Here is a 13,932-nt window from a genome sequence, read left to right as displayed (position 1 = left end):
AAATAAAAACCGCACAGGCGATCAAATACCACCGAAAGAAAGCTCTATTAATGGGAATAAAGGACATAAATTTCATTTGGGTGCAGCGTTGCACGACTGCACAATTGTCAGTTAAAGTATCTCAGCGCTGTAATGCAAAAAATGGCCTGTCGGGAAGGGGGGGGGGGGGAATCCTCTGGAGGGCAAGTGGTTAAAATTAATTTAGTGTTTTAACCCTTTCACTGCCAGGTCCGTAAGTCGTACTCAGGGGCGGACTGACCATTTGGAAACTCGGGCACTGCCCGAGGGCCTGGGGTCAGTAGGGGGCCCCATGAGATGCCCCTGGTACCTTTTTCATAGGCTTTTTTGAGTTTGGGCAAGGACACAGGGGCCCCATGATCCCCTATTGTCCAGGGGCCCAATGAGTTGTCAGTCCGCCCCTGGTCGTACTGACCTGACAGCGGGAGGTTTTACACACAATCTGGTGGCTGCAGCCACCAGGATTGTGTATAAAACTGACAAACAGACTCATGCCTGACAGGTGGAAGCATTCGGTGACTGAGCTGCCACCCAATTGCTTCCACACATCCTCAGTAATGGCCCCCGTCTTATATTCCAGGCTCTGCTTGCCAATCTGCGGTCCTGGAAGTAACATGGCAGGTGTCGGCGGGTGGAGGGGACATACGCTCTCCGCCCATTCTTGCTGTGATCCAGAAAGTGATGTTTATGACGTCACTTCCGGGTCACCCTGTCACTTTCCTCTGGCTAGCATAGCCGGAAAAGGATGTATTGCAATTCGATCTGCATTGCAATACATTCAGTGGAGCCCAGAGGAGACATGCAGGATCTTTTCTGTCCCCTATGTAAGAAAAAAAAATTAAGCAAAAGAAAATTTTTTTTATAAATTGTAAAAAAACATAGTTACACCCCTGATTGGGTGTTATGTGCTTATAATATCCCCCCAAAAAATATTGAGACACCCCCACCCCCACATATATGCACAAATTAATACGACCTATAGGGGACCTTTGAAGCATCACCTATGGAAAATATAGGGTACTGAAATTTGTGTCCATTTCAAGGGTGCAAACAAATTTAGACTTCAACATGAGGGTATCTATTTACTTGGTGCAACCTCAACTTTTATATTTTACCAAATATTTGGGTAATTTATTGCATTTGTTTGCCCTAAAATTCACTTTAGTTTGTTTTTTATGGAAATTTTGCGTTTCCTATACCTGCGGTAATATTGCGTGATATAAAAAACTAGAACTACCACTACTTTAATCTATAGGGTGTCTGCTTTTAGAAAATATGTAATGTTTGGGGGTTTTGTGTAATGTTCAGGCCTAAAATTATTTTGTAAACGTGTGAAAAAAATGCAAAAATGGCTCTGGCAGCAAAAGGGTTAAAGCAAAGTTAAAGTGTTACTAAACCCACAACAGTAAAATCAGTCTGTATATGCAGTAAAGCATGCTTGGTATACTCAATGTGAAACTTAACGGGTTAATCCTCCGCATTGTGTAAAAAGGATGTTTGATCCTGTCTTCTCTGATCCACCCCTTCTTTTATTGTCCCCAATCCATCTGCTGATAGAACAGAGCCATGGGGGTAAACCGCACATGCTCACTTTGGTGAGTATTGCTAGAGAGCTTTTTTTTTTTTCTTGGGAGAGTGTATGTGATCAGCACAGGGCCAATCAGCACTATCTAGACAGAGGGTCAAGGGTTATGCAGCCTCACAGGACAATCAGGGGAGAAATAAAATTCCTCCTACAAGCTTTAACCAGTGCTCTGCTGGACACTGATAGAAGTCACCAGACTAACTGCTAATGAGAAAAGGTGTTTAGCAGTTTATATTTACTATAATAATTGCATTTCCACGTTGTGTGTACTGTGGGAGACCAGATATAGTGATTGCAGGGTCATAGGTTTAGTAACACTTTAATGATTGGTATACATTGACTCTATGTAATATTGGACATACAACATGCATATGACATACAACCTGTTGATCTATGGGTTTTTTCATATCCCGACCCAGGTACCACATGGGAACTCATCAGAACTGACATTTAACCCCTTGGATGTGAATGATGCCGGCTTATACATCTGCAGAGTAAACAACAGTCACTCTTTTCATTACAGTAACTGGGTACAGCTGGATGTTATTGAAAGCAATCTGGCCTGTCACGGTGAGTTACTCGGCCAGACGAATGAGATGTAATGAACGCTGACTCCAAAGGACATTCCATAGACCTGTAGAGAGAACTCTGGGCAATAAATACATTGTACAACAAATAAAATGTCACAGACCATTAGGAATTGTTTAAGGGGACTTCCAATGTTTAGGAAGATTTGCTTCTCTGTATTTAGGCAGTCTGCATCTTCTATTGTTCTAAATAAAATAAAGAACCCTAAAACCTTGGCATTGGTTTTGGTGGACTGTGCCTAGAAATAGTCCAGGAAATAGTGTCATGAAGTGCAAAAATTGCTTTATTGGTTATAAATATTTATACCTATACAGCATGAAGTTTTACTTGACTCACCATGAACCTCTTAGGACAGAAATATGGGAGCCGTCATTGACTTACTTTTGATGGACACTAGGGCTACCATCCTTATATTTCATTACTACTTGAGGAGTCACTGACCTGAATAAAACAAGAGCATATCAAGAGATTTACACATGCTTGTTCTGGGTCAGTGATTCACACAAGTACAAGAGCAAAGGTAAGTATGACTGCTCTGCAGCCGCACCTACAAACACAAGTCAGTGGCAGCTCCTATATTTCTGTCTCAAAGAGTGGATTAATGGTGCTGGAAAGTATTTAGTTTCATTGAAAGATAGTGTGATCTGGGGGATGTTTGGCTCTTGTGGTAGATGCATTTTTGAAGTGTGTTTTTGAGGGCCTGGTAGCCCACTTTTATTAAAAAGAAAAACTAAGTTGCAGTCCAACAAAAGCAGGTTGCCCAAGCAAGGGTTTCAGTTTCCGAAAATATCAAGCCACCTAGTGCTTCAGTCAGCAGCATTATTACTGTCTTCAGTCTCCCAGTCCATGGGTTCCTCAGACTTACTCAGCATCTGGGAGTTCTGGTAGATCACAAGCTTTATAATGGCATGCAATGCCAAGCTGCGGTTTCTAAAGTGAGCAAAATCCTCTCTTGTATTAAAAGAGGTATAGACTCCAGAGAGAGAGATATAATTTCCCCCGGTACAAATCATTAGTAATGCCTCATCTGGAATATGCAGTTCAGTTTTGGGCACCAATTCAGAAAAAGAACATTGGGGAACTGGAGAAAGGTACAGAGAAGGGCAACCAAACTGATAAGAGGCATGGAGGAGATCAGCTATGAGGAACAGACTTTATTCTCTCTTGAGAAGAGGAGATTAAGGGGGGATATGATCTCCATGTATAATACATAAGGGGGGATATGATCTCCATGTATAAATACATAAGGGGGGATATGATCTCCATGTATAATACATAAGGGGGGATATGATCACCATGTATAATACATAAGGGGGATATGATCTCCATGTATAATACATAAGGGGGGATATGATCTCCATGTATAATACATAAGGGAGATATGATCTCCATGTATAATACATAAGGGGGGATATGATCTCCATGTATAATACATAAGGGGGGATATGATCTCCATGTATAATACATAAGGGGGATATGATCTCCATGTATAAATACATCAGTGGTTCATATAGTGAACTCGGTGTAGAGCTATTCACCCTGAGGTCATCACAGAGGACAAGGGGGCGCTCTTTAAGTCTGGAGGAAAATAAATTTAATCTCTAAACACGGAAAGGTTTCTTCACAGTGAGAGCTGTGAAAATGTGGAATAGGCTACCTCAAGAGTTTGTTCTGGCCAGCTCAGTGGATTGCTTCAAAAAAGTCCTGGATTGCTTCTTAGATACACAGAATATAACTGGATATAACATTTATAGGTAAAGTTGATCCAGGGAATATCTGATTGCCTCTCGGGGGATCAGGAAGGAATTTTTTTCCCAGCAGGAGCAAATTGTACCATGCTTTGCTGAGGTTTTTTTTCCTTCCTCTGGATCAACTGTGGATATAGGATTATAACTTTTTCTTTTTCTGTGGTTGAACTGGATGGACTTTTGTCTTTTTTCCCCCAGAATAACTATGTGACTATGTAACTATATGTAGCATGTGCTTGCAGTACTTCATGGCACAGGCCCCACTCCTGGTCTCACTGGATAGGGTTCTCCAGCACCTTGTGTTCTCCCACTCTTGAGACTCACAAATACCCTTCCAAGACTCTCGAGTTGCCTCAGCTCTCTTGGTCCTCTGCAGACCCGCTTAGCTGTCCCAAATTTCCCAGTCCCACGGGTAAGGGAATCTCTCCAACATGGAGTCTTGTCTCTGTGCACCTGAACGGCAGAAACAACAACTGCCTTGAGCTATCCTCAATCCTGATGTGACCAAACCGCAAAACAATTATATAAATAAATTAATAAACAATAAATAAACATATACAAAAAAAAAATATATATTAATCAACAAAAAAACCCAAAAGTCACAAATGAGTAGTAAATTTTGTGCTCCAATCAGAAAATAGTGCTCAAAAAACTCTCCAACGTGCCCACACCATCCTTGACTTCCAACCCTGTTTGCACTTTTCAGATGCAGTGGACTCTTAGCTGATATGGCTTAAGAGTCAAACAGGCTTAAAGGTGGGGTACAACCTCCACAAATGTATCCCACTCAGGAAATCCTTTGCTTGACAATCTCCAAACGATCACCTTTTGATGTCAGGTAGCCATTGTACCATACACGAGCAGTATGTGGGGATCCACCCTCCAACACAACCAGCATGTGGGGATCCACCCTCCAACACACTCCTGAGCCATTGAGTGACTATCTGATTCAATGCTGGTGTAGATGTTACTATGGTTAACCCTAGAACCCAACACAATGTACTGCCAGATTTGGTTCTAGGGCTCATCAATTATTTATTGAGGTATTGATTTTCTTTGGCATGGGTTGAATTGTTTGTATCTGCAATCCTGGTATAAAACGCCCCTGCACACCTGTGTACCTACACAGGCTGCAGGAGCCAAGCAAAGCCTGGATACAAGATTGAAGGTCCCTCCCAAGACACTACTTCAGAACCTTTAAACTCCAGGCCCTGATCTGGAACCACCAAATCCAGAGAAAACATAAAACACAGCTTTCTCTGTTCACAATAAATATGCCAGGATAAAAAAAAATACTAATGAATACGATATTATTATTAGTTTATTTCAGTTCAATGGCAAAGAAAATAAAAATAAATATCTTTTAATTTAATCATTTTAAATTTTGTCTGGATGTATTTAAGCTATAATAAAAATAATAATGAGGTTTGCAACTCCGAGGAGGATCCTTCCTGGAACTTTTCTTTCCTGTGTTCATATCTTTTACGTTTGGTCATTGTTATTCTTCCCTGTCTTTGGCACTTTTTAAGCCAAAAGTCAGTTTTAGGCCCTGTGTGGGCTGATTTGGTCCTTTTCTTTGTTATATTTTTTTGAATAAATAAAAATGATTGAAATAGAAAAATAATAATGAGAAGAAAAACACAAAATTGGTGATATAGCCATATAAATCATACTCATATAATAAGTGCAATTATCATGATTATAATATCACCAATTTTGTGTTTTTATTATTCTTCTTAATATTATTAATAATAATATTATTAATAATAATAATAATAATAATAATAATAATAATAATAATTTAGTAATCTTATTATTATTTTATTATGTTTTAAATACATACAGATAAATGTTAGACTTGCATTATAACAGGTATTTATCATTAGCTTCTAGGTTTTTACTTCAGTGGATATAATATTGGTGTTATCTTTTATATTTTATATCATATTTTAGCCCTGATGAAGGGAGTGGAGAACAGTCACTAAAACCTTTCTAATTTTGTATACAACTTTGTTTAGAACAGACCTATCTTTGGATTCAGTTATTACAGTGTGACACTTTAATTCCAGATTTACCCATCTGACAGGTTGCCTTTAAAGCCAAACTCCAGGCAGATATAAAAACATGAATTAATGCATTACATATTATAAATATTATAAAATCTTGAAATTTATTATAAGAACATCTAGTGTAAATACATAAATATATATTTTTTTCAGTCCTATACAGCAGCACTCTGACTAGGAGATGGAGGCAACAATAGGGGCCAGTCAGGTGTGCTGTATACAAATATGCTGACAAGGGACATGCTGACAGAAGTAGAGAGCATAGTGATAGTCCCATCAGTCTGCAGCTGCACCTTCACTGTAAAGTCATAGGTTGGAGCAGCCTTTCTCAACTTTTTCACTCCAGAAAGAAAAAATGTGCAGGTCATGGGGAACCCCAGCTAAAACTGGCTCCTTGCAGTACAGGGGGAAAAATGCCCCCCTTTCAGACTGCAAAAAAACATCATGTCATGCTGCTCTATCAATGGGCCTTGACCCTGGAACTATGCAGGCAAAATGAAATGGGAGGTCAATCAGCCACAGCTCAAGGAACCCCTGGCAACCTCTGAAGGAAGCCTAGTTGGGAATGGTTGGGTTGGAGGCAAGAAGCTGATCTAGCTGAGTTGCTTAGCTGCAGTAGGGAAAAGTTAGGTCACTAAGCTGGCTGTGCCGTATGGCAAGGCTTAGGACTGAATGGACAGAAATACAGGTAAAAACACCTCCAGTGGAAACATTTCAATGGTGTATTTATTCATTTTTAAATATCTCATTCCATTGTATTTTTTTGTAGGACTTTTTGATGACAAACTACAAATCTGCAACCAGCCTCAGCCCCAAAAACTTCTAGTTGGGAGCAGACTGCTTTTGGAGTGTGGTGCAGTGGGAAAGTCGCTTCCCCGTTACCAGTGGTTCCGAAATGGGATTGCTGTGATAGGTGCCAAAAATAGACTTTTCATGGTAAGCAAAATAATAATTGCCTTTTTTTACAGTGACATGGTTACTCTACATTTACATAGTGTATGGTGAATCTAAACACAGCAGTATTGAATCGCATGCTTCAGTAAGTCAAGATATAAGGACGCTGGTGTTGATTTACAAAAGGCAAATTGACTGTGCACTTCACAAGTACAGTAGTATTCTGCAATAGCATACAGTATGCTGCAGAGCTTAGTAAATGAGGGGAAGCTCTGCTGACTTCCATCCTCCAATCCTGTGCAACCAAAATCTTGCAAGGTGCGCAGTCTATTTGGGCATCTAGACGTGGTGCAGACGACTTGTTGAAGATCAAACTGAGCATCAGAAAGGGGAAGAAAGAAGATTCAAGTGACTTTGAATATGGCAGGGATGTTGGTGCTAGAGGGGCTTTTCAAAAACTGCTGATCTACTGGGATTTTCATGTACAACCATCTCTATTGTAAAGCGCTGCACAAACTGTTGGCGCTATATAAATCCTGTATAATAATAATAATCTCTAGGGAAATTGAGACTCATCAGACCAAGCAACGTTTTTCCACTCTTCTGTTGTCCAATATTGGTGAGCCTGTGCGAATTACTGCCCCCATTATCTGTTCTTAGCTGACAGGAGTGGCAACCAGTGTGGTCTTTTGCTGCTGTAGCCCATCTGCTTTAAGGTGTTGTGCATTCAGAGATGGTATTCTTCATACCTTGGTTGTAACGAGTGGTTATTTCAGTTACTGTTGCCTTTCTATCATCTCAAACCAGTCTGCCCATTCTCCTCTGATCTCTGACATCAAGAAGATATTTTGATCCACACAACTGCCGCTCACTGGATGTTCTCTCTTTTTCGGACCATTTTTTGTAAACCATAGAGATAGTTGTGCGTGAAAATCCCAGTAGATCAGCAGTTCTTGAAATACTCAGACCAGCCCGTCTGGCATCTACAACCATGTCAAAGTCACTTACATCCCCTTTCTTCCCCATTCTGATACTTGGTTTCAACTTCAGCAAGTTGTCTTCATCACATCTAGATGCCTAAATGCATTGAGTTGCTGCCATATGATTGGCTGATTAGCAATTTGTGTTACCAAGCAATTGAACAGGTGTACCTAATAAAGTGGCCAGTGAGTGTATACTGGCTAAGGCTGGCCATATACTATACAATTTTCTTACACTTTTCTGCCCAATTTCCTTTAGATTTACCTTCAACTGTGTAGTGCAAGGGCCTGCCTAGTTGGATACAACTGAAAGTGTTGTTTAGGTTTGACCTCCTATTATATGGCTTTTGGTAAATTTAAAGCAAAAATCTCAAGAAAATTGTATAATGTATGGCCAGCCTTAGTTAAAGCTAACCTCTACTTACTATACATAGAAGTTTAACGCCCAGCAGATACCATAAGCATCCTGCTCAAACCTTCCCAGCACTCCCCCACCACTTCAGACCACTTCACAAAACTACTGTGCATGTTTCAACTTTCCAATATGTACACATTGACTTAAAACCTACAAAAAATGTTTTTAAAGCATTAATGCCCTTTGATACGATTATTTACATAACAGTTGACCTAATCCCAGATCATTAACATTTTAAGATAATAGACATACTGATAGATGACCTGAAATCACAACTGCCTTAACCCCCCTTGCGGTATTCCCGAGTGTAGCTCGGGGTAAAGTTTCAGCACCACAAGCGGTAATTCCAAGCTATACTCCGGCTTACCATGCGGCGCTGCTCTGGGATCTGTTCTTCTCTTACCTTGTCCTGCGCTCCCGCGATGTCCCTCCTGCAGTGTCCCCTGTAATGTCCTCCGGCCGATGCCGGCATTTGTCATCTGGGTCCCGTCCCCTGCGACATCGGGACGTACGGGGGACAGAACTGGCGGGAAATTTGAAAATGACAAAAAGTGACATTCACTAAATTCACTAAAATCACATAGTATAACATTACTGTATCAAACCATTTCACATACATTTTGTCCCGAGTGCTTTGTCCTGTGCCCTGCCTGCATTTTTACTGTTCTTTCTGCCTGGAAACTGAGAAACGTCCCTTTAGGTCAAAAGCGGTTTTAGATCAGCTAGAGAACAGCAAAAGTAAATTAGAACCACTTGCAGAATTGAGTGATGATTCGTTGGGAAATTCGTCATCAGACACTGAAAATGATTCTGCGACTTTGCTCAGTGATGTGCGAATTTGGCGCTATATTTCAAATTTCAGTGTTTTTGGTTTGATTATATTATTGAATTAAATTTATTATTATTATATTATTATTTTTTATGATTATTTATTAAATTATAATTTATGATTTCGTGTTTAAAATTGTAACATACCCGGGATGTTTACTAGACTCTTGTTTGGACAGATTTCAGTGAGTTATTCCTAAAAATTACAGGCCTACAATAAAAAAATACATATCTCCATGAAAAAAAATGTACCGCTTTGAGCACAGAAATATAGACATAATCAGACCGCTAGGGAGGTTAATGCAAGGTACAATTTATGCTCCAGACCACATGCCCAACATGGCTTATAATCACTATAGAAGATGCCAGTTTTCTTGTAGACTGAAAGGAATGACTACATTGCAATCCCAGAAAGCTGGAGGAGTGTCCTCTTCATATAAATATATGCAAATACAGACTTTCAAACAAAGTCCAGATTTTGTATATGTTTGGCAGTGGTGATAATGCTGAGTAGAGTTTAGGCACTAAAATACTCACTGCATCTAAAATAATCTGGAAAAATGTTGCATTTTGCATATGAATAACAAATTATAAAAATATTCGATTTTCCTAGAAGTCCAGCACTGGATATCAGACTGCTGTGCATATGATCCTTGTCAAAAATACTTAGTAGGTGGCACTGAACTATACAGGCCACCATACACCAGCATGCCTGGCACCTAAGCTTTGTATTGAGTTTCAGTTTGGAAGGTTTGGAAGTGTAAAACTGATATTTACTGTAATCAGAAGGAATAGGGAAGGATCATCTTAGAACAAGGTCTGAAGTTAGGCTACGTTCACACTAGCGTTGTGTGCAGGCGGCAGAGAGGCATTTGGGAAGCGTTTTTACCGCTTCCCAAACGCCTTGGACAATTCTGCACATTGCAGCACATGGTGCTGTTCTAACGGGAGCGTTAGCGTCGTGTCGCGGCAAAACAGATGCCTCTGGTCGAGTCAGGAGGCGTTGAAGCCTCCTATTCTAGTCTATGGTGCCGCTCTGCAAACGCCCGGCCGGCGTTTGCGGTGCGGTTGGGACGCGGTTGCGGGGCGTTTGCCGAGGGGTAACACCATTTAAACTTCATTATAGGCATTTGTGGGGCGTTTTTAATGCTCGGCAAACGCCTAGCAACCGCCGTTGAACCGCGCATGAAGCGTTTGCCGAGCGTTAAAAAATGCTCGGCAAACGCCGGACCAACACTTGCCAAACGCTACATGGGCGTTTGGCAAGAGTTGGTAAAACAGTCAAGTGTGAACGAGCCCTTAAGGTGGAAATGTTTCCAAGTCAGGCCTTGCAATTACAAGAAGCAGATAGTATGGGTGAGGATGCTGACCGACACCGTGAGTTGCATAGTGTTGCATGTAAATGGTCAGTAGATACCAATAATGATTGCTGGACAACCATAGCATGGACAGAAATCAAACTGATGCTATGCATTTATCAGGGTACATGTGTTATGTGGCTGTTTAGTGTTTAATTCTAGTGTGAATCTACATTTTCAACTTGCCAAATACTTCTTAAAGTATTTAGACATAGTGAAAGAGTGCACAGTAAGTTCAGATTTCAAGGGATGTTTCTCTTGTGGGGTTCTTGCTGTAGACAGTTTGAACTGCAAATAAATAGGATTTTTCAGGTTTGATATCACTCCAGCTGGTGCTGCCTGTACAGGGGCGGACTGACCATTTGGAAACTCGGGCACTGCCCGAGGGCCCAGGGTCAGTAGGGGGCCCCGTGAGATGCCCCTGGTACCTTTTTCATAGGCTTTTTTGAGTTTGGGCAAAGACACAGACCAAATGATCTCCTATTGCTCGGGGACCCCATGAGTTGTCAGTCTGCCCCTGTGCCTGTACATAGTAGCCATATCGATCTAGGTCATCCATTCTTCACCACAGAGATCCTACAAATTTTTACTTGTTATTTATTAATAATACTTTTGTAGCAGTAGGCCAAGGATACCTTGGACTGCTAAAGTCCAAGCACAATCATAGCATCTGGTCAAGGTTCCTTCACTGTCATATGTTTTGTATACTTACCAAAACAGAGCTAGCAGGAACCGATTAATTGACCAACAGGTATGCAGAGGTCGTTATCACTGTGGAAATCACACGAGTCTGGCCACATGACCCAACTCTGGATAGACTTTACATATTTGCTGACATACGTCTATAAATGTGAACTATGTGCATAGTATACAAGATGCCCACCATTACATTTATTAGCCAGAATAGGCTCATCTGTGCCTCTCTCTGATTTATTTGCTATTAAAGCCCTGGCTTCCTTGTTAATCTTCTCCAAAGTGTGTCTGCTCTAAAGCAGCTTTTTGGCTACACAATTCAAGTCCCTCTCTGTCAAGGAAATGGAGCTCAATGGAATAATGGTCTTGTAAGGCAGCAACCACATAGTTCCTTTCTGAAGGCCAACATACTTTATACCTCCTAATCAATTTAAATACACGGTGTATTATGATGAATAAAAATGCAATCCTTTGTAGGATCTAATTAAATCACACAATTTGTAGAGTAATAAGGCCTAATTATGTCACCTAAGTCCTGACCCAACTCCAGTGTTTGCCCCTTGGGCCAGTAATTAAAATACATGCGGGGCTGGTGGCCTTGAACAGAGATTGTTAACAATTCAGACATTGAAAAGGGTCAGGCCTGCAGTCACTGATACATGCTGAGTTCTATATAGCTACCTACTCACTGTTCATACCTACGGTCATCGCATCTGGCGTGAAGCCTTCTAAAACCAACACAGTTTGCGGCACTAAAATGTCATATGACCAAATGCCAATAGTAACATAGGAATTGTTATGTGAAGCTGGACACATGTCCTTTAGGAATACCCATCTTTTACCATTACCACTTAAGTACCAGCCAGTATATACCTCTTCATTACCAGGAACATTTTAAATTTCCAGTGTTGTGATAGTTTGACTGACAATTCCTTGAACATGCAATAATGTACCCAAAATCAACACTGTTTTTTTTTTAAATTTTTAACTATATAAAAATAAACCAAAAAACGTTCTTCTTCAGTTACAAATTGGAACGAAACCTCTTCAACATTACAGAACATATCCAGTTGAATGTGACAAATATTACTAGCTATACCATGACCTGGATAAATGAGAACCTTCCTCTATTATATAAAATATTGCTCTATTGCTCTGAGGAAGGGAGTTCGACTCCCGAAACGCATTAGCACTTTACCCGAGGACACATGTTGTCCACGATTGGCACCTTTGACTTCTTTTCTCTGTTTTTATGACCTTTATGGCTTGTGAGAATGTTTTTGCATCTTTTTAATACATTTTTGGTTATTGCGTTAATGCATGAGGAGAGTGCGCCCTGTTTTGTTTTTTTCTGCTAACATAGATCCCAATGCCTGATTGCATCTCCAGCAGAGATCAGGAACTGAAGGGTAAATTTTGCTCAAAAGGTGGGGAGTTCGATACCAGCAAGAAAAAACTTTGAAATTGTGCTCTTGAATGGATACATTAACCAAACCTTTATGTATGGTGTTAAGGGCTTGTGTCCATTGGTCTTCAGACAGCAAGGCATCTAGTTCTGCTTCCCATTTATGTAGATGTCGATTAGAAATATCAGGAGAATCTTGTATCAACTGAGCATAGATCAAAGAGATCAGATGTTGTCGAGGGGCTTTTAGACCGACAAAGGATCTCAAAGGATATAGGTTGTCAGACAGTATGAAGGCCCAGACAGAAAATGTCAGATCTGTAAATATGACCACCACAGAAAAGGGGTGAAGAATCTTTGCTAGCCAAATCCACCCACATACGAATAGATCCTGCGTTCATGCATTTTTTTGTGTTGCATTGAACTGCATTAGGTTGTTATTGTTTTGTAGTATGCTGTTTTATGTAGTATGTGGTGGTTTTGGGCCATTAAAACTTGTCTATGTGATTTTGGTATTTTCCTCTGTCCACTCCTCTTGTTTAGGACTAGATAGTTGAGGCTTAGCTAGTCCCTCCCCACTTCTTCCATGTTCCCGCAGTCAGCAGGGGCGGACTGACCATTTGGAAACTCGGGCACTGCCTGAAGGCCCGGGGTCAGTAGGGGGCCCCATGAGATGCCCTTGGTACCTTTTTCATAGGCTTTTTTGAGTTTGGGCAAGGACACAGGGACCCCATGATCCCCTATTGCCCGGGGGCCCCATGAGTTGTCAGTCCGCCTCTGGCAGTCAGCATTAGTTATTCACAGAGACAGAGCTCAGGAAAGTCATTGTCTTCTTACACCTCAAAAGACTGGAAAAACATCCACTGTACTGCAATTATTAGAAGCAAAACTGTGTTGGATTCAACCTCTGTGTCTTATTGAAGAGTTAAGCTGCCTATGGATGTGCCAAGTCAGCAGGTGATCATATTGTCCCAACAGACTAGATCTAAGGAGGTATGTCAATGCATAAAGCAGCATTGGAAACCGAATACTTTTTCTCCATTGTGAGAGGAAGCAAAGGGCAGATTATTTGTAAAAACTAACAGTGTTTACACTTGTAATCTCTGTAATTGGTTCATATCAATCACGGGTACAGAGTCACTCTGAATCTCTCTATACATTTTGCCTTTCTGATCTGGGTTGTCTAATGAGAGCTCAATCACAGGCATTCACAAGATACATTGGGCACCCATGTATGTTTATGAACGAAGCTACAGAAAACTGAGTCCACCTATCTGGCATTTTGTAAATTGGTGTTGTAGTAAATTGGATAATCATTAATCAATGAAGCACAATGGCACACTGTGTGGTACAA

At 40.7% G+C, this 13,932-nt stretch overlaps 1 protein-coding gene across 2 annotated transcripts in view; it reads left to right on the top strand.

The window, feature by feature from the left end:
* The window catches only part of MALT1 (MALT1 paracaspase), a 253,242-nt gene that overhangs the window by 123,865 nt on the left and 115,445 nt on the right, over window positions 1–13,932 (top strand). For both annotated transcript variants that reach the window (XM_089683427.1, XM_089683426.1), the window contains exons 4-5: window positions 2,023–2,173; window positions 6,775–6,941. In XM_089683427.1, coding sequence (XP_089539553.1) covers window positions 2,023–2,173; window positions 6,775–6,941 — 318 coding nt within the window. The remainder of the gene's footprint in view (window positions 1–2,022; window positions 2,174–6,774; window positions 6,942–13,932) is intronic.

This window comes from Staurois parvus, unplaced genomic scaffold (assembly GCF_062004578.1).
Source record: "Staurois parvus isolate SC_StPar_1 unplaced genomic scaffold, SC_StPar_1.0 ptg000310l, whole genome shotgun sequence".
Lineage (NCBI taxonomy): Eukaryota > Metazoa > Chordata > Amphibia > Anura > Ranidae > Staurois > Staurois parvus.
Note: the sequence above shows the minus strand (reverse complement) of the source record. Positions and strands in the feature narration are given on the sequence as shown.